This window comes from Gavia stellata, chromosome Z (genome assembly GCF_030936135.1).
Source record: "Gavia stellata isolate bGavSte3 chromosome Z, bGavSte3.hap2, whole genome shotgun sequence".
In the NCBI taxonomy this organism is placed as follows: Eukaryota; Metazoa; Chordata; class Aves; order Gaviiformes; family Gaviidae; genus Gavia; species Gavia stellata.
The window spans coordinates 88,176,042-88,201,405 of record NC_082637.1 but is presented as its reverse complement, the minus strand read 5'-3'; the positions used below and the strand labels follow the sequence as shown (position 1 = coordinate 88,201,405).

At 38.2% G+C, this 25,364-nt stretch overlaps 1 protein-coding gene across 1 annotated transcript in view; it reads left to right on the top strand.

Moving 5' to 3' along the window:
• Positions 1-25,364, top strand: part of SKIC3 (SKI3 subunit of superkiller complex) — a 48,136-nt gene that overhangs the window by 11,987 nt on the left and 10,785 nt on the right. The window contains exons 11-36 of the mRNA XM_059833586.1: positions 1,356-1,489; positions 2,164-2,250; positions 2,340-2,443; positions 2,556-2,682; positions 3,866-4,045; positions 4,833-4,957; positions 5,407-5,660; positions 8,099-8,201; positions 9,010-9,186; positions 10,144-10,288; positions 10,458-10,536; positions 10,658-10,719; positions 10,841-10,897; positions 11,894-11,962; positions 12,936-13,010; positions 13,642-13,783; positions 14,968-15,061; positions 15,630-15,707; positions 17,015-17,139; positions 17,988-18,111; positions 20,980-21,198; positions 22,012-22,084; positions 22,775-22,828; positions 22,943-23,054; positions 24,330-24,458; positions 25,086-25,207. Of these exons, the coding sequence (XP_059689569.1) occupies positions 1,356-1,489; positions 2,164-2,250; positions 2,340-2,443; positions 2,556-2,682; positions 3,866-4,045; positions 4,833-4,957; positions 5,407-5,660; positions 8,099-8,201; positions 9,010-9,186; positions 10,144-10,288; positions 10,458-10,536; positions 10,658-10,719; positions 10,841-10,897; positions 11,894-11,962; positions 12,936-13,010; positions 13,642-13,783; positions 14,968-15,061; positions 15,630-15,707; positions 17,015-17,139; positions 17,988-18,111; positions 20,980-21,198; positions 22,012-22,084; positions 22,775-22,828; positions 22,943-23,054; positions 24,330-24,458; positions 25,086-25,207 (3,050 nt within the window). The remainder of the gene's footprint in view (positions 1-1,355; positions 1,490-2,163; positions 2,251-2,339; positions 2,444-2,555; positions 2,683-3,865; positions 4,046-4,832; positions 4,958-5,406; positions 5,661-8,098; positions 8,202-9,009; positions 9,187-10,143; positions 10,289-10,457; positions 10,537-10,657; positions 10,720-10,840; positions 10,898-11,893; positions 11,963-12,935; positions 13,011-13,641; positions 13,784-14,967; positions 15,062-15,629; positions 15,708-17,014; positions 17,140-17,987; positions 18,112-20,979; positions 21,199-22,011; positions 22,085-22,774; positions 22,829-22,942; positions 23,055-24,329; positions 24,459-25,085; positions 25,208-25,364) is intronic.

Sequence of the window (25,364 nt, the reverse complement as noted above, 5' to 3'; positions counted from 1 at the left end):
ACTGAAAAACTCTGAAAGTATATTACCAGAGTGTGTAACTAGGTGTTAAAATAATGAATAAAATTCCATAGTCTTAAATGCAAAATCATGCAGTTGTGGGAAGAAATGTTCTCACAAAGCTATTCTACAGTCTTGTTGAGGTAGACAGCACAGAAGTCCTCATTTGGTATGAAAAAATAGGACTGTTTCTTTCCCTTTCTATGCTTTACAGGCAAGTCAAATATTAGGAATTACAGGGAAGGGAATGGTCACTGAAACAGAGCACCAACATGCAGTTGCTTTAAGAACTCTAGCAGCATGGTGAAATCTGTGTGCAGTTTTGGTCGCCATGCACCCCTACTCAAAAAGAAAATAATAGTAGAATAATAGTACAAGTTAATAGACTAGTAATAAGGATGAAATAATATGGAAAATGCAGCATATGAGAACAAGTAAATAGCCTGTAAGTCCTTTTCCAGCCTGGAGAAGTGATTTTGAAATCTGTGAAGTTGTAAGTGATGTGGAAGATAAATAAACGTCAAGTGTTTTGTTTTCCTATGTGAGGTCTAGTTAGTATCAAATGAAACTAAAAGCTGGCAGGTTCAGAACAAACAAGTTTTGTTATTCAATGCAGGGTGTAAGTTAATATTGTACCTTGCTAAAAGATACTGATGCAGAAAGTTGCCTTGAGTCCACAGAATGTGTGGAAAGTGGGAGAGAATTCTAGGAAAGCTTTGTTTTATGCTTGGCCTGTCTTACTGGCTGTATCAAGTCAGAGAAAAGTTTATCATATGTGAAAGTAAATACAGTCAATTGAGTTACTCAGCAGGTTCTTGCTGGAAAATGCTGAAGCTCAACAGAGATGAGATTATACTGTGTATTGGAGGTGAGATTATACTGTGTATTCTCTGAGGTGAGATTCTCTGAGGTGGGATTATACTGTGTATTGGAGGAGTAATCAATGCTGCATAGAAAGATACAAAGTTACCTTTACATAGCCACAGAGTTAAATCCCTGGTTTCAGTAATAATTTTTTCTTTAAACACTGAAGTGTAGAACAACTTGTTTATTGAAAGGTCACTCTTTCTTCAGAACACAGATCAGAAAAATGTGGCATTCCATTTATAAGGCCAGCAGCTAGAAAGCAATCAGTCTGAGAGGACCTTTCTAAAATGATTAAACTTGAATGGATAAAAATTTTACAGAACAATTTTCTTCAACATGAGGGAGAGCAGTCAAAAAAATCGTTCTAGTAAGTGGTGCTCTATTAGACTAAAAAATTGTAATAACATTTAAAAAAAATATTGGTAACAGTGGTGCTTTTTATAGTTCCTTTTGTCTGTTTTCACTTGATGAAACTTTTCTCTTGTCAACAGCTCTCGAGTCTCTTGGAACTCCTGAGGGTCCTAATCTTCGGTGGAAGAACCTTATCCTTCAGTTGAAAGCAGAGGCTTTGATTAAAATAGCTGATGCTGATGCTGCAGAAGAAGCCATTAAAGCACTTGAGCAGGTATTTTCCTTGACTAAAGTGTATATATTTTTTTTTATTTTAAAAAGTGCTCTCATCTTTCTGTACTAAAAACTCAAGCTGTGTATTTCTCCCCTTGCCTCCTTTTTACATTCTGTGTGGTTTAGACAACTCCTACCAACTATGGTGCAATCCAAACATTCCTTCATTCTCTTTTTTTTTTTTTTTTTTTAGGTTTTGCTACAACTCTTTTTCACTCACAATTCTAGTTTTAGAAGCTGTCACTTTTGACCTTGAGCGATCTTGCTCAGTGCTGCTGGATTCTTGCTAGTTCTATGGCTGTTGTTCATCTTAATTTGAATTGTTGTTACAATCCTGCTCCCCATGTCCTTCATTCACTTGTCATTAGTCATGAACGAAAGCATATTACTTTAAAGATGGAATTCTTAAGCTTTAAGCAGAACTTGCTTCCCCTCTTTTTTGCCTCACAGTTTCATGTAGAATACTTCTTTGCTGTTTAGACCTTCTGGACCCTTGTCCTTGCTCTCTACAATCTTCTACCTGTTCTCCATCAAAATTATTCTGTTTCAGGCTTCTCAAGGGTATTCTATCTAAATGGTTTTTTGTCTTTATCGTCATGCAGTCTGCTTTTGCCACCTTTGATTTCTAATGTGGGGAGAGAATAACTTGGTCATGTCTATTACTTGGTTTTCTAGATTGTGGATGCAAGCAGTGATCCAGTGGTTTTGTCTATCAGAGGTCAAGCTTATCTAAACAAGGGTTTAATGGATCAAGCTTCAAAGGTTAGTGCTGTATTGTCCTTCCTGTAAGCTAAGTAGAATTCTTGGTTTCATAGAGAAAATAACTAGGAAAGAATGACATCCTTTTGCAGATTTCACAAGAGCTTCTGTTGTCCCACCCTGATCTGGCTGAGTCCCATGCTCTAGAGGGTTTCATCCATTATTCCCAAAAGAACTATGAACAGGCAGAAAGAAGGTAGATTTATTTTTTTCTTTCTTCTAACAGGGAAGTGTGGGAGGAGAATAGAACACAGTGTTTTGCAGCTTTTGAGAGTTTGTCTGATCTGATGTCTATTTCGTTTATTTAGTTTTCTAAATGCTATTGAAAGAAAGGCTGAAACTGCAGAGTATCATCAGTACCTGGGTCTCACATACTGGTTCATGAGTGATGAGACAAAAAAAGACAAAGGAAAAGCACTCACTCAGTTCTTGAAGGTAAAGGCTGCTTTAACTACTCATGTAGAATTAGTGTTTTCCTGTATCAGAAACCAAATCTGGAAAATACACTGACTGGAATGACAGATTTGAATATTCTGCTTGTTATCATTTACAAGCCTCCAGAAGCTGTGAACCAAGTTCAGTTGTGCAAAAAGGCATTGCAGGGAGTTGTGCAGTTATCTGGAGTCTCCCTGCTTTTGTTTTCGTCTTCTCACCTAATTCTCTAGGCCTTTGATTAAGCCAAAAGTAGTGGTGATTCTCTCAATCTTTTCTCCTGGAGGTCTGTAAAATCGGGGCCTCTAGATGGCCAGCACAGATCTTTGAAGACATTTTGAAATGGGGAGGGCAAAATTCAAATTGGAAGAGAAATGAGGAAGGAGAAAAGATGAGAATGGTGTTAGAGTTTCAATGTCTGTCCAAGGGGGTAAGTCTGCAAAACCCCACAATTTATATACTTTTCCTGATCTTTGGGTTTTTGGTGGTTGTGGCTTTTTTTCTTAACATAGGTAAGAATGTGAATCCAAAAGATTTAGTCTGACATCTTTATTGGGAACATGGAAGTATAAAAAATAAGACTGTAGACATTGTAAACTCACCTTATAACTTCATGATAGGTGTTGGCAGCTCAAATCATTGCCTACTGTTTGCACTTCAATAACAACAGAGTACACTGGAGCATGTAGCTCAAACGAACAATACTTTTGGCTCTAAACTGTCTTTTTTTAATTATTGTCAAAGCTGTTTTCTGCTCCTTGGGGGCTGTGGATTTCTTAATTATAAACAAATGTGCCAAGTATATCTAAAAAGAAACTTAAACTTTAGAAAATGCTGGAGTTAATTGTGACGTAATATGGTATGAGTACGAGCATAGTGGTTGAAATGGAGTAGAATATGAAAATGATGGGATGTAGTAAGGAATTGTTTTCTCCTAGCACAACTAGCTTGCTAGTACTCCATGTGCAAAATGCTTTGTGTCATGAGGTTTGTAGCAGATTCTGCAAATATTTAAAGCTCCAGTAGTCTCTGTAATGTTAAAACAAAGTTTGATTCCTCAGATGTATCACAGAAGAAGCTTAAATAAGTTGATAAGCAGAGATTGAACAAGTAGTTGTCACTGGACCTGTCCATCAGCATAATCTTTCAAAATGCTGTCTTATATTGTGTTCATATTTCCTTATAGGCTGCAAAATTGGACAGCTACTTGGGAAGTGTCTTTTGTTATTTAGGTAACTACTACAGAGACATTGCTGGAGACAAAAGTAGAGCTCGTGGTTGCTATAAGAAGGCTTTTGAACTGGATGGAACCGATGAAGAATCTGGAACTGCAGCCGTAGACTTAAGCGTGGAACTTGGAGACATGGTATTGTACATTCAGGGCTTTGGATTACTGATGGTTTTTTTTTTTCTGTTAATCCTGCTCTTTGAGGAATCGCTTCAGGTTTCCTCTGTATTTGAGAATAAGATCTGAAAACAGATGTTCTGTCATTGCTTAGCAGTTTTCATAGTTGGACCTACTTCAATGTTATGCTTCAATTCCAAATTAAATCTATCTGGGGAGAAGGGTAGGGCAACCAAGCATACCACTGTAGTCATCACATATGTGATAACGTGAAGAGAAAGTTAGTTTTCTTTTCATAGTTAATTCATGCTACTTCTTTTCTTCATCCTCCACCTTGCTGCTCTCAGGAAAAGCACACAAAGTCTTCAGAACATTTGAAAATTATTTCTTACATAGCATTGTATAAAAAGTTCTTAGCTTATGCTACTACAGTGCAAGAAAGCAACCCATGCTTTGACAGACTCTATTGGAACATCTGGAAACTCAGTCTAAGTATCTGACTTGCTGCAAATATTTGTATCCTTCTCTAGTTTAAAATTAGTCTCTACAAAAATGCAGGACGCTACTGTCTATTTGCAAAGACAGGTACATAAGAAATAATTACGTCTTTAGATGTGATAATTTCCTCCTCTAATCTGCCACTCAGCCTGCCAGCTTTAAAAAGCCCCTGTAACATTTCTTCATTACAGTAATTAACAGATTAGACAGTTTAATGGTTTGCTGGATTAAGAGTATTCTTCTTCAAGAAGAACTTTGTTCTTTACACATACATATGTTTACTAACCTGGTATTTTTGGTGCTTTGTTAGGACACTGCTCTGTCAATCCTGAATGAGGTAACTGAAAAAGCGAGTACTGGTACAGCAAAATGGGCCTGGCTTCATCGTGGACTTTACTACCTGAGAACTGGTCAGCCGTCACAAGCAGTGGCTGAGTAAGAGAACTAGTGGTTGGTTTAAGCCATTTTCTACAAATTGCAATAAAACAGTCTTTGATCTTAGCAAGTTTTGAAAATAAGCTAGCAGATTATAGGATGGCTTGTACTAAACAATGGGAAATGGGTCTGAGCAAGCTGTATCTATCTTCGGTTCCAGAATTAGCACAATGTAGTCTTTTCAGCATAGCAGTGTTCTGTACTAACAAGCCTGGTGACAGGCTTGTCATAGACAAGCACGGTATAGCACTGAATAATGAGCCAAGATTAGGTGCAATGTCTAAGCTTGTACAATGTGCTCTGAAGGTGAAAACACTACTATGCTGAGTTTAAAAGTTCTGTATAATTATGTGTTTGTGTCTTGAGAATATATAATGCAAGGAAATAATTTGTTTATGTTTAGTTGTATTGTCTTTTACTTAAATAAATTTATATCTTTGTATCTTCAGTTTGCAGGCAGCTCTTAGGGCTGATCCAAAGGATTCCAACTGCTGGGAGTCTCTAGGGGAGGCTTACTTGAGCAGAGGTAGCTATGCAACAGCTCTAAAATCCTTCAGGAAAGCAAGTGAGCTGAACCCAGGGCTTGTGTACAGCATTTACAGAGCTGCAGCAGTTGAGCAGATTCTAGGCAAATACGAAAATGCTATAGCTACCTATCAACAAATCTTAAAGAAGACAGAAGATTATGTGCCTGCACTTAAAGGTAATATGTCTGAATTTGAAAGTGTTAAGTCTTTCTCTCTCTACACATTGTAGTGCTTCAGCCTCATGGAGAGGTTCTTGGTGTATTGAGGTTTTCCTGCATGGTAGTATAGGGTTGGATTTTGGGTATGTAGTGCACTTGTGATCCCCTGCTGGAAAGCTAGTATGTAGTAGCCTGCAAATATCTGAAGAGCTCGTAAATCATGATGCGTGGGAGTGATTATTTCTCTTTCAAGTAACTATGAAAGGTAATTATTCCTGTATAGCTACAGGCCAAGTGGGTAGAAGCATTGAAGATAGATAGAGGAAGCCAGCTAACGATGCTGCAGTTTCATCTAAGCAGTCAAACGCTGGCTCAACAGGAAATGGAGTCAGGCTGCCATTTCAAAGAGGCGGGCAATACTAATTTTCTGCTGCTCCTGACCATTCATTCCTCACTTTTTTGGTTAGTCCTGGTGGTTCAGACCCCTCTGAGTGTCTTCAAGTGATGAAAATAGCAGTAAAGTATGCCAAGAGGTCTCACAAGTGTTAGAGGTGGTGATAGGTAGAGGTCTTCAGTATATAGCTAGGAGCCGAGATAAACGGGGGGAACTGGAACTCCTTTCTGGTGATAGAACTGCGATTCTCAAGATCAGTAGTATTGGGAGCATATAAAATTTTGATAGCCAATGAATAACTGGTTCACATTCTCCCTTCTACTTAATCTTCAGTCATTCTCAACCCGTACATCTGTCTGAAATAGATACTGTTTGCTGCTTGGTACTGGTATGAATTTTTAAGGTACGGAGTGTTCTTCCGTTGTGTGTAATGCCTTTTGATTTTTGGGTAAATGTAAGCTGATTCTTGTAAGACTAAGTCAGAAGGGTTAATATTGCAACAGTAAGCTTTTCATCTGAAAGGATGGCAGGGTGGTTGTCCCACTACCTCCTCCTGTATACTTCTGTCACTTGGAATTTGCCAAACTAAAGTGACGTGACAAAAGCTCTGTGATGGAGTTGGAGAGTATTGCGGATAAGCAGTTTTACTAGTCGTCAGGCAAGAAGGCAGCAGCTGACTGCAACAGCCGTTTGCAAAGGTGTATAGAAGTGTTCATGTGTATATCACTTTTTTGGTGTCTGTAGGTGACAGTTGACAGCATTACCTGGAATAAAATGCTTAGAGAGGACATAAGCACATGGTATCAAGGTTTCTCCCCCTCCTCGGTTGCATCTATACTTATTCTTTTCTTAAATCTCCGAAGTCTTTTCTCATAATCCTTCTCATCCTAGTCTGTGATTTTAGCTCTAGATCCTACTTTGAGTCCCAAAACAATCTTCACCTTCTTAGAGACTGTTTAATGTTTAGTCTGGTTTGCTAGCTTTTTTGGGCCGCCTTAAAACTCTCTGAAACATACATCAGTGTTCTTTTGGTACTGTTCTGATCAGTTGAGACAGTTTCTGAATTGAGTTGTTGGAAGCATAGTCTCCTAGTAGGTGAGAGAAAACTAAAGTGATGTTACTTGAATGCATCTTTTCGATGTATTTTGTGTTATTAAATTGTATGGTTATTCTGCCTCTGCTTTAGCATATCATTTAATGTATAACTTTGAGGAGTAAAATAAATTTTGTTTTTAGATTACAGAGCTTACTGACATCTGAGAAGCTCATGACCTTGGGACTTAGGTGTGGTCAAGACAAATACCTAGTGGGGGCAAGATAAAGATGCTTACAAAACATTACTATTGTGATTACTAGTTTGGTATAGGTACAGGGTACGACAGCATGAGGAAGGTAGCTTCAGAACTGTGAAAATAATACTGCGAATGAATGGTACTCATAGCCAGTGACTTATTGCCAGACAAAATCAGTGCTGGTGCCAGCAAGAGTATAAACCAAGCAATTATCCTGTTGGTTCCAAAATGCTAGAGATTGTGGCATTAGATGCAGTTCCTTCTTAACAGTTGGATTTATTTCCACATTAAGTAAATTCTTATATAAGTAGGATTAAATAACGTTGATTTCAGGTCTTCAAAGAAGACTTCCCCTTTTGCCTACCTTGACATTCTTTCTTCTTTTTGTGTTTTGGCAATGATTTTTGATTCTTGTGAACTGAAAGTTGGTGTATTGGTCAAAGACTTACCAACGCAGAGCAGATTTCTCACCAGGGCTTTAGACAGTATTTGAGGACAAATCCAATCTTAAATGCTATGGTTTTTATAATTAATTAGGTTAGTTTTAATATTCAAATTATTCTACAGTTCACACTTGACAGGATAGCTTAAAAGCAAAGTCTCTGTTGTGAGCACTGTGGGTCTTTCGATTTTGGCATAGCATGTGCAGGGTATAAATCTTTATAACAAGCAAAACGCTGAGCAGGCTTCCACCGTCCCACCACACCTCCTTTATCAAGCATATCATAAAAGCATCTCTTTACATAGAGGATATTTTCTTTTATTTTCAGGACTTGGTGAGTGCTATCTCATGCTGGCAAGATCAGCCCTTGATAACTATTTTGATAGGAAGGCTGTGGATTACATAGAGCAGGCTCTTGAATTTTTTACAAGGTTAGTACTAAATATTCAGTTATTTAATTTCCACTGGGACTGTGGGTTGACAGGCAGAAGAATGAGAGTTAAGTGTTCAAGGATTTTCAGTTAAAATAAATCGAATGGACCAGGCTTCTAATCTAGAAGTAAGAGTGTGCTTATTGAAAATGGTTTGAATAATGCATTCTGGACTTAGGCTGCTTAAATGAATGGTAATTATAGAGTTTTGTCTTTTCTGTTTAAAGATACAGAGCCATTTGATTATAACACAAGTGCGAAATGACACACAGTTCTCTCCAGCTGTCTTCCTGTATATATGGGGCTGGGAGGAGGGGATTTCTACCAAAAATGGTGAATGAGAGGAAATTGTTCCTTCCCTCCCTCAATCTTTTTGTTTTGCATTTCACACAAAATGCGTTAGTGTCCTAAATTGAACCTTGGGATAGCTGCTGTTACAGGAGAAGGTCCATCAGGTTTCTGCAGATGAGTCATGTCTTATAATGTAACATGATAGTGCTCTGAAATGCAAGAGTGGGTGTAGTTAGCTGACATGTTGATAGATAATAGATAATATTCAGAACTGACTCTTAGTCCCAACAAAGTTGGGATACATTGGCATTTTGTAGTTTCTCTTTTTTTGGTTACTTCTGACCTTTTAGACCTGTAGCTTGAATAGGAGGAAAACTGAATCAAAAATATCAAACAGCTCATTAATTAATTACATTTGAGTTCGTGCCACTCTTCAAAGTGGTGAACTTTCTTTCAGAAAAGGATATTGAAGTGTCTGAATGGGTGTTGTGTGGATTTTCTGTATCATTAATTACAGGGCAACAAAGCACCGTCCTGATGTATCTTGCCTCTGGAAACTGCTTGGAGATACCTGTACAAGCGTGCATGTTATTTCACCAACGAAAGTGAACGTTCAAGTTCTAGGATCCCTTCTGGGTAAAAATGCAGGCAAACAAATGCTGAAGAAAAGTGAACTGCTCAGACTGGGAGGAAGGTAATAAGTTTTCACTGTCAGAAGCTTCTGTGCAGCTTGAGTCTCTATAGACTTTGAAGTATTCTAGACGATTTCATTTCTAGAAAATGAAAGACATGCTGATCTGTCGACACCTGCATATTGAGCAAAGATTAATGAAGTAGTAAATAAATGCTTCTTCCAAATTACACTGCTCATTTCAGAATACGTTTGCTGGATTGCCATAGTGGCTGTCAACACTTCATATAGCACCTGCTCTTCTCCTTGTTTCTGTCTCCAGAGCGTGGCTATGTCCTGCCTGTCATTCCACAAATTGCACCTCTTTAAATGCAGTGGTTGCAGTAGTGACTAACTAATTCTCCCAGGACTACTAAAGTCCAAGATAATACTTTAAGCTTTCAGCCTGTACTTCTTTCTTATAAAAATGCCATCAATTCTTGCCAAAGGTATGGGGTCTACAGTACATTGGAAGAGGGAGTTCCTTGTTTCTGGCCCTGGAAGCTCATGATGGTAGAACATATTTGTACTATTTCTGTAGCCTCTTCTGTGACTCCCTTTGAACTTTGTGCAGTTGGATGTGTAAGGCAGGAAATGCAGCTGCTTAGTAAATCTCAGCCATGATATGTGAAGTTACATACTTCCTAGAGGAAGTCTGATTAACTGCAAAAATGACTGATGTTTGTTTTAAGTAAAAGCATGCATATTGCAACTGACACAGCTTTGATTTAATGCACATCTGTGGCTTCACAAGCTGTGGGCACTACAGACTGCCTTTAGACCAGGATAGATTCTGTGAAGATAACTGTGTGAATGAAAATCGGGTAGTTGTTTGCTTTCCATTCTTGTCTGGTTTTGTTTGTATTTACGCGTGTTTGCTTGGTTTAGGTTTTTAAGCACTCTTTTTGAATGTTTTTTCAGCTTTCTGCTCTTCATGTAGAGAGACTTGGAATAATGCTTCTGTGATTCATGTTTCTGTAGGTGTTACGGCAGAGCTTTAAAATTGATGTCTTTGCCTAGCATATGGTGTGATCTTGGAATAAATTATTATCGACAAGCAGAGCACCTCACAGCAGTGGGCACTGACATGAATGAGATCAGTGAACTGCTAGAGAAGTCTTTACAGGTATTGCCTGTTTTTCCTGTTACATTCTTTAAAATTTAAATTGGTCATGGTGCTTCTCTGCATACTCTCTCCGTCCTCAATAAAACCTACATCTCTGAATAAGTAAGTGCATAAAATCTTAATTTTTTGCTCTTCTAGTGATGTAATCCGCATTTGATTTTTCTTCCAGTGTATCAAAAAAGCTGTGAGGCTTGACAGCAAAAATCATCTTTATTGGAATGCACTTGGTGTAGTTGCTTCCTGTAGTGGTAAGTCTTCAGCAAAACCCCTAGCTCCATAATGTCCTAGAGTAGAAGGCAACTTGACTAATGGTGTTTATGAAATTCACTTAGATCTAGCTCTCCTTTTTTCTTTTTTTTCCCCCTCCAGCTATTGGGAATTATGCTCTTGCTCAACATTCGTTCATCAAATCTGTTCAAGCTGAGCAAATCGTAAGTGCTGTAGGCAGCTGCCATCTGTTTCAAGTGGGCTTTTAAAACTTTTTCCCCCTGATGCAGTTATTTTTGAATATAGTGATAATACATTTGTTTTAACTTTATTTGTTCTGTCTAGAATGTTGTTGCCTGGACCAACTTGGGGGTTTTGTATCTGGCAACTGGAAACATTGAGGTAACTCTCTCTCCCCTCCTCAAACGTAGTTTCCCTTTACTGGGGTTTTTTTGTTGTTTTTTTTTTAAGGGAGTGTATGGGGAGTGTATTTGTTCTGGAGGGGATAAGTGAACAACTTCTGAATTGGTGAGGTTGCTTTCCAAGCAACTGGATGGAATGAAAAGTATTTGGAAGGACTAAGAAGTAGTTAATCAAACCAATGCACACCAGGTTTGACCAAGAACTCTCAGCTGTAAGTCACAAACTGAACTTTGAGTTTGAGTTTCTGATAGGTAGCTACTTTCTGCTCATCAGCATGTCTCATGATTCACTGTAATTCTGTGTAAACTTCAGAGTTTCTCTGGAGAAAAATTAGAGTACATCTTCAGTGAAGGCCAGAGTTCCAGTGCAGCTAAAACTACATCCTATCCTATTTGCTGGTCAGAATTACAGAAATTTTGTTTAATTGGAAATGTGGTGGTCAGAATTATTTTTAATAAAAATAACTTGATACTGCAGACTGCTTACTTCTAAGACTACTAAAGCTAAGACTTTGTTGAGGGAGGAACTCTAAACGTAAGCAATCCACAGGAAGAGATAGTTTGTTGGTGGTAAACAGTTTTATGATTTTGAAAATGTGTTTGGTGAACTGTTTGCCTGAAGGAAAAGCAAATTTTCAAAACTGGATTCTCCAAGAGTCAGATTTTATAATAATAATTGTTCTAAGAGGTAATCTAGCTCCTGAACTGTTTTAAGAAGGAAGTGTATTTGGAAGGGAGGGGAACTTTGATCTTGTAAAGATTCTTTTTATTTTTTTTTTAAATAAGACGAAACTGGTTTGTTTCTCTGGGCAAAGCATTGTTCTCTATGTTGCAGTAGATGTTTTTAGTAGTGACCTAATTTCGTCCGTGGAATAAATCTCTTTCCATCTATTGTATGTCAATACCTGTGTATACTCAAAAGTCCTCTGTTACCATGCCAGACAGTTCAGTAGTACTGTTATCTTTGGTTCTACAGCAAGCTCATGAAGCCTTCAAGGTAGCCCAGTCTCTGGAGCCTTCTTACTTACTGTGTTGGATTGGGCAGGTAAGATGACGAAAAAACACAATATTGCGCACCAAAACCAGTTGTTAGTCAAAGACAGGACTTGGACTCCATCCTAGTAACTGGCACTTAAGCATGTTCCTGCAAATTAAATATTTTAAGTAAAGGGAGCTTCCACTACCCCTGAAGGTGGATGGGACCCTTTGTGTCCATAGTGGTAATACAATGAAGCTACATTCATCAGGTATCTTTAGATAATGTTTTTCTGCCTGATGTGAGTTCTGTGAGAAACTAGCTATTAGAAAAACAATCACTGTTTGTGCTCTGAAGCTTTTTATTGAGCATTGTCAACAAAGCACTGTCTTCATAAGATGCTAGTTATTTCAGCTTCAGCTGTACCTCTAGCATATTATATGGTGCTGCTTAACTCTCTTCTCAGCACCCCTGTTTCTAATACCACTGTTAGAAAGAGCAAGTCTCTGATGTACTTGGGACAAAAGCAGTTCTTACTTCCTGGGAGGTCCCTTCCTTTCCCTACCACTGAGGGTTGGATATGCTCCCACTGGTATCTAGGCCATCTCTGAATAGTGGAAATACTTGTGACTCATAATTTTATGATCACTGTAGTTGCACTTCGTAATCCCATGCCACTGACCTGCTAATAATACCTAATTGAAACTGGATTCTAGGGAAGAACTAGCACCATCACATGTTGAAAGTCAGCTCCTGTCAGATGTTGTAAGTTGTGCTAACATGCACAAAGCCTTTGTCCTGAAGAATGTAAAGTAGCAGCAGAAGACTTTAAGTTTCAAGTGCTGTTACAGTGGAAACTGCTTGTGCTCCCTTTAATTGTGTTAATTTTATTCCTAAAACCAATGTTTCTTGGAGAGTATGAGGAAAAGAAAGTGTCTTCATGTTAAATGCAGATGTGCCTGAGGTAAAGTGTGCTGAGTTTCTTGTCAATGTCATAATTTTTAAAGTACCTGACCTGACCACAACTCCTGCTTCTCTGTAGGCTCTTATTGCAGAGACAGTAGGCAGCTATGATACCATGGATCTCTTCAGGCACACCACTGAACTTAGTATGCATGTAAGTGTAATGGTTGTATCATCCTGAAGTTTCTGCTTATCTAATCTCTCTACTTAGGTGATGTAATTTTTTAAAAAACAGGCATGTCTTGAATAATAAAACAGTTACGGTCATGTTCCAAATGAGATTGTCTGACTTCCTGTTGTCGTTCCTGGCCTGTGCTGGCACTGAATTGCAGGCAGTTATCTTATTAAATGCTTTAGTCCCAGTGGTCCAGGAAATCGGCTCCACAAGTTGTGAGAAAACATTCTTGATGTTCCACAGAATTGGACAGACATCAAAGGCATGAATTACAACTACTCCAGGAGAGACCAAGGATATTGCCAGTACCCTGAGTTCTAAGAAAGTGGAGGACTTTACATTCTCTTACAGCTTTTTTTGTCTGTCATCCATCCAGTGGTGCAGGAAGTGATATGTTAATGTAAGAATTATCTTTGCCCAAAGGACAAGTTAAAACTGTGTGTGGAGTAGTTCAGTTTAGTGTTTTCTTCTCCTGCTTAGCACTGATGCAGATTTTTAGCCAAGGCACTGCCTTAAAACACAGAATTGTTATTATAGTCTTTAATTATTTCAGTGTTGCTTGAGCAGGTTTAATGACTACTATTTTGGGGTTTTTTGTTTGTTTCTTGAGACTGAGGGAGCAAAAGGCTATGCCCACTGGGTATGTTCAACGCTGCAGGATAAAAGCAACAGAAACACTGAACTATACCTGTACAACATTGTTCAAATGAATGCTATTCCAGCAGCCCAGGTGGTCTTGAACAAATATACAGGTAGGTAACTTAAATGCCTCACTAACCTGTCAAGCGTAAGAGATGCATTCAGAATGAATGGATACACTTGTACTAGTTCTCGCAAAGAGTGATCTGGCTGGTTTGGGGAGAGGGTTTTGAACTGTAAAATAAGTAATCAAGACAGGGTAAGTGGGCCACTGATTTTTACTACCACTCAAAGGTGAAATAGATGTGAGTTCTGTCTTCCTACTCATTCCAGCAGATTTTGTTTCAAAGACCAATCAAAATAAGGACCAGAGCATTATCACACTTGTCATCAGGTGTTTGCTATCCAGCCTCCTTTGGGTGTATCTGTATGCATAGGTGCAGATAGATGCTAGCCCCTCTACCCCTGTGATGTTTGGCAGAAGCCAGCTCCTGGATGCTGTGTAACTCCATAACCTCCAGCATAGGGTTGTGTTAACCTTTAGCAGGAGACGGACTGTGTTCTTGAGCATGGTTCCAAGCCAGTGTGGCTTCCCTGTTGGGGTAGGCTTGTGTATGTCTAGCCCCAGAAGGTGATAGAGCAAAAGTGCGTTTCCTTTAATCCGCATCTATTACTGTAAGTAAATCCCTTGATGGATAATCTGTTGTTGATTTTTGAGAGCTACAAAATAAGGTGCAAGCACTTAAAATGAGATAAATGTGCGACTGTATTTCTTTGTCTGTGAAATCCCTGTTCTTAAATGGACTGCGGGAGGGGCCTACAGGATCCTTCCTAGTCTGGGAGAAAAGGTTAGAAGTCTGAGGTGAGATGACAGCTGGCAAATCTGTGCCTTAGCTACTAATAAGCATTTCAAAGTTGTAGTATTAAAAATGAACTGTAAGATTCTACTAGTATTTTACTAGAGTCAATACAAACGGAATAGTTTCCTATTTCATTACAAAAAACCCCTAACCACTGAGGGCTGAAAAACTTAAAATATATTGAGTGCATTAATTCTGTGTCATAAGATTTTAAACATTTTTGAGCTAACCTGTTGTCATGTTGTGGGTCTTAGTATCTCTTCTGTATTTGCCTGCAGCCTGTCAAAACGGTTCCAGTCAGGAGCTGACAGAAGCACTTGGCAAAGTGTTTTGTATATATGCATACGCTGTAGCATCAATGTAGCAATGTTTTTGTAATGCTTTTTCACAGCTCTGTCTGATCATGTTCTCTTATATTGTCACTTCTGATTTTCTAGAAAGAAATCCAGACGATGCGTCTGCTTTCACAATGCTTGGTTATTTGAATGAGTATCTGCATCTAAAAAGGCAGGCAACAGATGCCTATGAGAGGTAAACTATACACCCTGAAAAGTTTACTGATAGAAGGTCCTTGACCTCTTTCTATGCACAAGCTGAAAAACTTAAGGTTTGCTTTAGTAAACCTTACTTTCTCAGTTCAGCAGTACACTTCAACTAAGTTACTGTAAGGGAGGTGTGATCATGTTCTTGTATCAAATTTGGAAATGCAGAACACAGAACTGGAGAAGTAAAGGCATTCCAAGGCTTGAGTCTCTTACCAGGACAATAAGAGAATCCACTGTATGGGATTTAAGTGAAATTTTGGTTAGGTTGATTTTAGTTTTGGTCTCTACCCCATTCTAATTAACAGAGGTGGTGGAGCTTTGTTTCATTTTTTTTTCTTCTCTCTTCTTTTCAAATGGTAGGGGGAAGTGGCGAAGGAAACCATGATTGGTGAACATGTTTGCTCATGCATTAAAACTGAAAAATAAGCTCTGTTTGTGCTTAATTAGCATAGAAAAGCTGCATAAAACATTTGTCCATTCTGCTCTGAGAACTATTGTCAAAATATGCATGTTATAGTCAGATGGTAATTATTCTTAATTGTGGTTATTTTCAGGGCAGCTTCATTGCTGAAGAACTCTGACGATACTGAGAAATATAATACAGCAATGCAAAACTATGGCAGGTCACTGTGGTAAGTGTTTTTTGACATATTTTCCCAGGCCCTAACTTCAGCTTTGGATGTGGTGAATACAGTGATGCAAAACATGGGCGAGGCTGAAAGGTGAAAGGTAGTTGCTAAAAATAATGTATTAAACATTCCTAGCTGTAGACAAGTTTGACTGAATTTTGTATGTGCTCCAGAAACGACTAGTGTTTTTTTAAAAAAAAAAATAAATCGCAAGGAATTGCTATATGTCTTCACAGTTTATAACATAACAGTGATTCCCTTATCCTCACTTGATACTTAAGTGCCTTAACATAGTCTACACAATGTAGCTGTTGTATGGTCTCCAGAATAAATTGAGTTTTTTACAATCTCCGTGCTTGAGATATGCAGTAGGCTTAGTCTGAACAAAATAGCTGCTCTAGGGTTTATTTGAAAGCCCTTTTACTTGCCCTTTGAATTTATATTGACTTGTACAACCTGAAGCATGTGGGGTTGGGGTGTTGTGTACATGTATGTGATCTGTCTACTGATGACCCTCTCTGCTGCAATCCCACTCACAATTCACAAGTTCCCTTCACGATTCCCTTCTGGTTCTGAGGGAATGCAGGACACAAGTCTTAACAAATGAAGACTTTCAAACTTCTTTTTGATATGAGATAGCTCAAGCTCTGCTAACTAGATTTTTGTCAGCCCTCTAGGGAAACTTCATATATTCTTAAGTTTCTGTACATGACACTGAAACTTCTAGGCTGTGATAATGTGATAATTCACTCTAACTTCAGGGAAGATTTTAGAAGCCACTCTTCAGTTTCCCGTAGTCTCAGATCCCAGCTGTATGCTTGGTGATTCCTGTGTGCAACTAACACAAGAGCAAAGCTCCAGTAACTAATAACTAGTTCTAATAAACACAATCCTGTATAATTTCTTCCATAGTTGTCTTAGAAGATGAATGCTGTATCTCCGTCTGTACATGCACTTGCCTGAATGTGTGCACGCATACTTTGATTTGCTTTTTTCACGTTTCTCCTTTGCTATTTTCTCCTGCTCCATTGTGTTGACCACTAAGTGACATCCTTACATAGAGCTGTTGTGCTATATGTAGAACTTTTTCCTATCAATTATTCTTCATGTAACAGATAGTTGGAGAGAGTAACTGCTATAACAGAAGAAGGGTGGGGAATATTGCACATTTTGTCCTAATCTTGCTCTTTTCCAGATGTCTGCTTACAACTGGTGTGGAAAACAGGGTACTGGTCTGCAAGGACAGTTTGTCTGAATCATAGCAGCGGTTGCTACATCCTTCATACCAGTGACTGTTTTTGTTTTTACAGTGCCCTTGGTCAGTGTGATAAGGCCATTGAGGTTTACACATCCACACCACTAACTGAGTTTGATGGCATTGTGGGGATAGCGTTAGCCTACTTCAAGAAAGGACTTTTACAAGAAAGTATCAAAGGTAAGAGTCTGCCTAATTCAAAGCGTTATGGGACACTTCTCTTGAGATGAATCTTGTTTGTCTGACCAACCTAGCTGTAGTTCAGTTTACTTCACTATTTCAGTCCTAATGCATGAGTACAAATTCCACAACTATTTTAATCATTGGGCTGTTCAGCAGGGTGCTAGAACTATTAAAATGTACAAAGGGAAAGCTACATTTCTTCAAATGTTTAATTCTTGTCCATTAAGCTGTTGTGCTTTTAGCTTCCCTTGTTCTCAAATGAAATGGATTTCCTGGAAAAATCAGTTCTGGGTAGGAGATTAATGTGTTGTTGAAAGCGCTTTAGTGCTAAATATAAGTGCTGTAGTGTTGTGTTCTGCATTGCTAAGAGAGACTTCACAAAAAGGTATACTGAATTGTCAGTGTAGAAGTGTAAGTACTCACAAAGAAGCAGCCAGCTCACCATTTTAAATAACTCTTAGTTTTTAATTGGAGTGATGCGTGCCCATGTGAAGTACTGTTTCATAAATAAACTATCACAAGGGAGTATTTAAACTGTATTCTTTTGGGCATTTTCTGGATATCCCAATATTGCTTTTCAGTTCTGTTTCCACTTGCTACGTATTAAACAACTCCCAGGCTCTAAAAAGCCCTGTAAATCTGGTGTTTCCCAACATACAGTTACTTCCAAAGTCTTAGTCAACTTTTTTTTTCTTCTGCCTGTGATTTGAGGTGTGAAAATATAGTGAACCTGAAACCAAAGTGCCTCTGTGTGTGTGTGTTCTAATATCATGCCTTTCCTAGAGGCTTTATAAACATTGTATATTTTTCTCCTGCTTCAATTCCATGTCTTGAATTTTTACCAGCATATGAAAAAGCCTTGTCTGTTGCCGAGTCTGAACAAGATAAAGCACATATCCTGACTGCCTTGGCAATAATAGAGTATAAACAGAACAAAGTCGATGCTGCAAAGGCGCTGCTGTTTAGATGGTGAGTGGAGGGAATAATAATTGGTATACGATTTTTTTATTGTACTGCTGAATCCTTAAATTTACTTATTTTGGGGATCTCAGGTGGGTATTTTCTTTTTGTGTTGCAGAGTAGAAGTAGGAGTGGATGCAGTGTTCTTTTAAGCTTATTCACGTGATATATCTGTTTTGTTTTATGGCCTGGGTCTTCTTCCATATTCTTAAAGCAGTATGGAGTGGAAGGGTTAGTGGGCTGGGCAGTTTGGATGTCTAATATCCTTGAATGGTAGTTTCAATAGGCTTATCTTTTAAGATAATATTTATCTGTAGTTGTCCTAAGCACTAGGCAATATTTTTGCTCTTTAGCTGTAAGAAACTTAGATGACTATTGGAAAACATTTTCAGTTTTAGAGGTTGGAAACCTCAAGAACAATTGTTTTCCAAGCATCATAGACAAGGACACTCTTGTAGCTTCCCCATGAAAAGAAACAGAATTGTATCAGTTGTTCACTTAAGTCATGAATGTCTTTTTTTTCAGAGATGTGGAGGCTAAAAACCCGTGCATCATTGTTAGTCTTCTGGTAGCTATGGATTAAGAGCTAACATCTCAGCCTTTCAGGACCAGCTCTCTGTCAACAGAGAACTCCAGTATTGGCTGTACAGTCTCTGTCTTGCCAGCAGTCTCCTGAAGTTACTGAAATAGTGAAGGTCCATGATCTAGTACCCTCTAAATCCTGAGTAACTGATGATTAACTAGTTAGGAACCTGATATTTCCTACATCCTATTAATCACTGCAGACTTCTATTTTCGTCATAAACATCAACAATGAGAGTTTTCTAGATGAGGTTAGCTGTTTGTGTTTAAAGAAAAAAAAAGTAGTAAATAGTTTAGGAAAATAATACGACAGTGAATATGTCTGGATCTGAATTGGAAGCACAGTGCTGTAAAGGTATTTGTTGGATTTTAGTAATAAGAACAAAAATGGTGCATTCTAGTCCAATAGATGTCTTTATTGACTGGAATTCATGCTAGATGACTTAAAGGGCCTGATTAGGACCTTGAACAAGAAGCTGCCTGCCGCCTTTTCTCATGGCCAACTTGGCACAGAGATTTTTCACAGTGAGGGTGTCTTTATAGCTAATATGATAGCATCCCACTTCTTACTTGTCGAAGGGCTGCACCTTTGCACCAGATAACATACTGCTGGCTATTTCTCGTGGTTTAAGCCCAGCTGGCAGCTAAGCACCACACAGCCACCTCCCCCCCTGCCCCAGTGGGATCAGGGAGAGAATAGGAAAAGTAAAAGCGAGAAAGCTCGTGGGTTGAGATAAGAACAGTTTAATAAGTGAAATAAAGTAAAATAATAATAATAAAAATTGTAATGAGAAACACAAGAAATAAGAAAGGCAAGTGATGCAAATGAAAACAATTGCTCACCACCCTCCGACCAATGCCCAGCCCAAGCAGCAGTCCCCCGGCCAGCCTTCCCCCTAGTTTATATACTGAGCATGACATCATATGGTATGGAATATCCCTTTGGTCAGTTGGAGTCAGCTGTCCCGGCTGTGTCCCCTCCCAACTTCTTGTGCACCCCCAGCCTACTCGCTCGTGTGGTGGTGTGAGAAACAGAAAAGGCCTTGAGGCTGTGTAAGCACTGCTCAGCAGTAACTAAAACATCCCTGTGTATCAATACTGGGTTTAGTACAAATCCAAAACACAGCCCTATACTAGCTACTATGAAGGAAATTAACTCTATCCCAGCCAAAACCAGCACACTATTCAAGTTTATGTTTAACAGCTCTTAGAAATTTTTCTTGTTAGGGACTGAAAACAAAACATAGAATTGGAAGTTTACATTCTTGTATTTTTTTGAAGGCAAAAATAATCATTAGAGGCTTGATTAGGAGCCTGTAGTCACCTGATAAGTAAAAGTAAGCAGCACTTCATTCTCTAGTTATGTTTAGGACATTACAGTGAAGTAACTCCAAATTACTGTTGCCATGCACTGTTTTGTTATTTGCCTCCATTCAGTTTGTATTGCAATTTATTGAATTGCCTTTATTGTAAGAACACCTACAGCTAATACATCAGTTAAGGTCTTTGATTTTGGTTGTTTGTACTGAGCTCACTGTTTTCACCACAGTTGAAGATCAGGGAATTAACTTGAGTTAAGACTTCTCCACCTATACTAGAAAAAAGTGCTGAAAAAAATCAGTAACTGTATCTAATGGGTCTCCAAAAAAGCTTGGAATACTATTGATAGGAGGTTAAACTGCTTCTCATAATGAAATGAATGGAACAGTGCAACTGATAGTGGTACTAAAATTGATAGATGGTGAAAAGCATGCTCAAACTACCTTACGTAGGAGCAAATCTTGATGTAAACATGGCATAATTTCTCAGAACATCCCTGTTCTCAGAAAGAGCAGTTCTATGCAGCAGGCTCATTTCTGGCTTTTTCCTTCCTGGATTTCTGTTGCAAAGCTGTAAATAGGCACGCTACAACTCAGGTTTGATATTAGTTAGGAGTACAAACGTCTTGAAGAAAAGAAAATAGTTGTTGGTGTTACACGTTACACAGGATCTTACCATCCATTTTATGGCTGCTGCTGAAGGACAACTAATGTGTTGGAGTCTTGCCAAGTAGGTATACATTATAAGCTTGAGTGCTGAAATGGCACATAGCCACTGCTGTTTTCCATATCCTGAGATCTCAAGGATACTGATCTAGCTTGATCCATCATCCCACAGTGAGAGGCTGTTAATTCTGTTTACCATACATGATACATAGGAGCAAGAGGACTCAGAAGTAACAAGTACTGTAATGTTAACAATAAGTTTAATTTATGCTCCAAAATAGTGTCTTCTTCCCTCCCTCTGATTCAACAGCTCATTAAAGGAACCTAGTATGGAAAGTCTGCAGGCTTTGTGCACGCTAGGACTGGTAAAGCAGGATGCTACACTTGCAACAGCAGCCCTAAAAGAATTACTGAAGCATGAAAAAGGGGATGACAGGATTTATGAGAGGTGCCTTATTGCGTCTGCTGTTTATGCATTACAAGGTAGAAATCTGGGGGTCCAGAGAGAAGTCTCCAAAGCAATACATAGGTATGTATTTTGTCTTTCTTTAGATTGCCTTGTAAATGTGTTGCTTTGATTACATTGAATAGTAAGCAAAGCTCTGTTCGCTTGCAGCATTCTTCTAAAAAAAATAAAAATTGTTTTTCAAACGTGAAGTCCTCACTTAAGGTTGTAGCATCAGGTGACGAAGCTTGCTTTCTGATATATGGGATCAAATGGCAGAAGTTTCATGGCTTGTTTGGGGTTTTCTTGTTACGGTGGCTTCTTTGGTAGCTAGATCAGCTATAAAAGTATTTTTCATCATTGTAGCAGAACCTTCAACCTAGAAAAGTCTCTAGGGCTTTTATTTAATATTTAACAGCCTCTGAAGCTGTTCATTCTGTTAGCTAAATGTCTGTGTTTAAATATGTTTCGATTAGCCTTAAAAATATAGAAAGGGGGGGGATTTTAGTCAATGCCTTTAAACAAGCCACACCTCATAGTCTCTCCAAGTGTTTTCAGAAACTATTCTCTATGCAAATTGTTTTTCTTCAACTTCAATTAAAATTCCTTGTTCTTCAGACTATGAGGACAAGACCTGTAGTCCTGGAGTTTATTTTCTTCCCATGACTATTGATATGTATATTGTACAGTTTATTTCTTTAGCCAGCAGTATAACTTCAATATTGTGTTGTTTGTTTTAAATTACTACTCATGTCTATTTTCAACCACACTGGGTTGTTTTCTTAATAAAAAAAGATCCATTTGGGATTTATAGCAACTGCCTACTGAGTCATGAAAGACCAGGTTCATATCTAAACCCAAAAGTCCTTGTTCTTAATATCCTTGTTCTTTTTCCAGTAACCCTGATAATCCTGCCCTCTGGTCTCTTCTGTCTCGACTAGTTCCACTGTATGCATCACGAAAAGCAAAAGTAAGTGCACCGCTGTAATACACGTGTGCTGTTTACATCCTGAGTACTGTGTGTTGTTTCTTGACTAAAAAAAACCCCTGCCCTTCAGTACATGGACGTTCACTAGTTAATATGAAAACTTAAGGCCTACATACATGAGCACATATTTCATGGGGTAGCAATTCTTTATCTTCTTGAAATAAACTTACAGGAAAAATATACTAGAATTATTCCAACAAGAGAAGGCTGCTCTATATATAATTTTTTGTTTTGCTTTATAAGTATGTATGTGTGTATATAAATATATATTAGCATTTATCTATGTTTAATTTGGTTAATCTAGTCACTTTCATGTTTTGCATTGGCCAGTATTTCCTGGCCTCTTTTATGCTTATTATTAGCTCTTCTCCAAATAAAAACTTTGTCTTAATTTATGCCAATTATGTAAACAGAGACAGCACCTGAAAACAAACCGCCTTTCTATATGGGCCTAAAATTAGAAACATGACATATGGATAAGCTGTAATCCTGAATGTCTCTTCCTAATTCTTTACAAAGAGATCGTGCTGAAGGCAAGGAAAAGATCTCATTGTGCAAACTTTGTATTTCTGATTATCAAAGATAAAAGGATCTTGGCATTACATTTTATATAAAATCTCTTAATTAATCAGTTGTATAACCAAATCAACTTTTTTCTTTTTAATCTTGTAGGGTGGAGCTGTGGCAGGAAACATCGCACATGTACTTGATGTAAACCATGGAAAGGTCTGGCTTTCTTTTTCATTTTAATGCAGACTTTATAAGTCCATAAACAATACTAAAATTAATTCCATCTGATCACTTACAGCGTTAAGTCACTTTTATGTTCTTTTTTTACAGGAAGTCCTGCTGAATATTGCAGTTAATCAGTTGGCAGCAGGATGTCACATGTTAGAAGATGAGAAAAACAATCCTTTGAAAAATATTCAGAAGGCAATCCACCTCTGTCCAGGTTACTCTTTTTTTCAAACACAGTAGTGATTTTTTTGCCCATCAGAAACAAAATTATTGTGCTAACAAAAAAAAAAATCTACTCCTCTTGGGTTGTTTTGCTGTTTTGGGTTGTCCATGCATGTTTTGCGGAGAATGCTTAGACTTGAAATTTTAACTGTCATTCCAAGTTTAGACATGGGGAATTGAACTAGACAAGAAGAAAAAAATTGCTGAGTTTTAAGGCTTGTTCTGAACACATGGGCAATTTGTTAATCCCTCAACAGAAGAAGAGGTATTATTTTGTATATTAGACAAAAAAGAAAAACACTTGTTCCCTCAGAGACAGTATGCTACACCAAGCAGAAGAGATTTATTCATCTAGCTTGAGAATTTGGACTGGGATTGTTCTGTTACAATATGCCAGTTAGGAACTATAGGCAACTGTTCACCTATTACTAAATGGTGATCTTCATTAAATGTATGAAGTGCAAATCTAGTGGGGTTTTCAAGTGCTGATTTGCACTTCATCCTGAAATACCAAAACTTGTTTCCTCTGCAGTAATTTTGTTCTGATGCATTGGTGTGGCTGCAAGTTAAAAATTTCAATTACTTTCCTACAGGTACACACAAGACTGACTGCTATTCAAAAGCAGTATACTTTACATTTTACTTAGTTAGATCGTCAAGCTCTGTTTCATTTTGCTGGCAAAATTCATTATCTTTGGGATGAAAATTTACATGGGTGAAATCTTTAACTGAGCTCTGTCCAGTTCAGGACAGAGACAACTCTTCCAGTCATAGTTGCTCTTCACATGGCGACATCAGGGTAAAGCTGACACTGGAATTAGCTGATGCTAGAAGTAGGCACCTATCACCGTAACTTTTATGCTAGTCGTCAGACAAGACTGAGTCTGTATGACTGAAAGCTGTGGATGGCATCTTAGGATTTTTGCTGCCACAAGTTTATTGTGTGCATTCGGAAGAAAACTGACAGCTTCAGGTTAGCACACCAGTGGCTATGTGAAAAAATGTATTAGTTGCCTTTAGAAACAGCATCTTTATCTTACAATTTGAAGAATCTTACTAGTTAGAGGCAAATAGTTACCAGCTGCCTTGGGCTGAGCTGATGTAAGGGTCTGATTGAATTACTTGCCTTGTTCTTGCTATCTCTTATTTACAGTGTGTGGTTCCATTGTTGGCTATGTTTTTATGCTTAATCTGGTAAAGACTGTTCCAAATGAACTACCAGCATATTTAGAATGGGCACGAGTTGCCTTTAACCATTCTTTTTTAGATAATCCTGCTGCCTGGGCAGTGCTAATGGCAGCCTGTCATGCTGAAAACACCGTTGCCTGTCTAAATAACACTCAGCCAAAGCGGACGGATCTAGAGATGACACTTGTATCTACAGTTTCAGCCAAAAGTAAGCTATACAATTTTTCTAGTTTAAAAAAATAAAAGAAAATTGAAACGCTCTAAGCTTGCAATACTCTTCTGAATTTCAGAAACTTGCAAATAAGCTGAGAATTGCTCAGTAGTGCTTTGAGCTGCAATTGTATTTTATGACATAAAAATGCTAAATCCTAATGCACAGCTAGGGTTAATTAGTTAACTGCAGCTTGCTTTCCCCTCCAAAGCCTCAAATGCTTATTTAAATTAGTACTTCTGAACCCTGATGCCTATATGTATTGCAGCACAGGAACACTGCTTACAAGGAAAAGCTGAAGTACTCTTGAGTTCTGTAACTTTTCCAGTGGAGGGATAACCTCACCCTCAGTCTTGCCCAACATCCGTAGTGTTTTGAAAACTGGAATTAAAATTCTGTGTTTCGTTGATTGATTGTTCTCAAAGCATTAATTCAAATGGTGTATTCTTTTTTCCCCTCTTCTTGCTTTTAATTTTACCATCTCCTAATGTTCCTACTAATTAAGGGAGCCATGTCAGGTTAATACTCCTAAAAGTTCTCCCTCACCAGGTCTAGAGCATGTGACATGGTATGGCACTACAGTATATACAGTAATCTGGTTAAGTGTTTTATCTGTTTTTGCAGCTGGAGAAAATAACCTTCCGCATAATTATATCCGGACTCTTGAAGACTGGTGTTTATGTCAAGCTATTACCAGTCTAGAGGAGACTGGTAAACTCTCAGAAGCTGAAGCACTTTGTACCAAGGTATGATGCATCATACTGGCAGATTGTGGTAGAACTATATAAAAATCGTGATTTGTGTGCTTTTTGCAAAAAGGTAATCTTTGAATTAGTAATGGTTCTATCAGCTACAAGAAGCAATAGTTGTTGGCATTTCCCCTCCTCCCCAAGATACTTACGC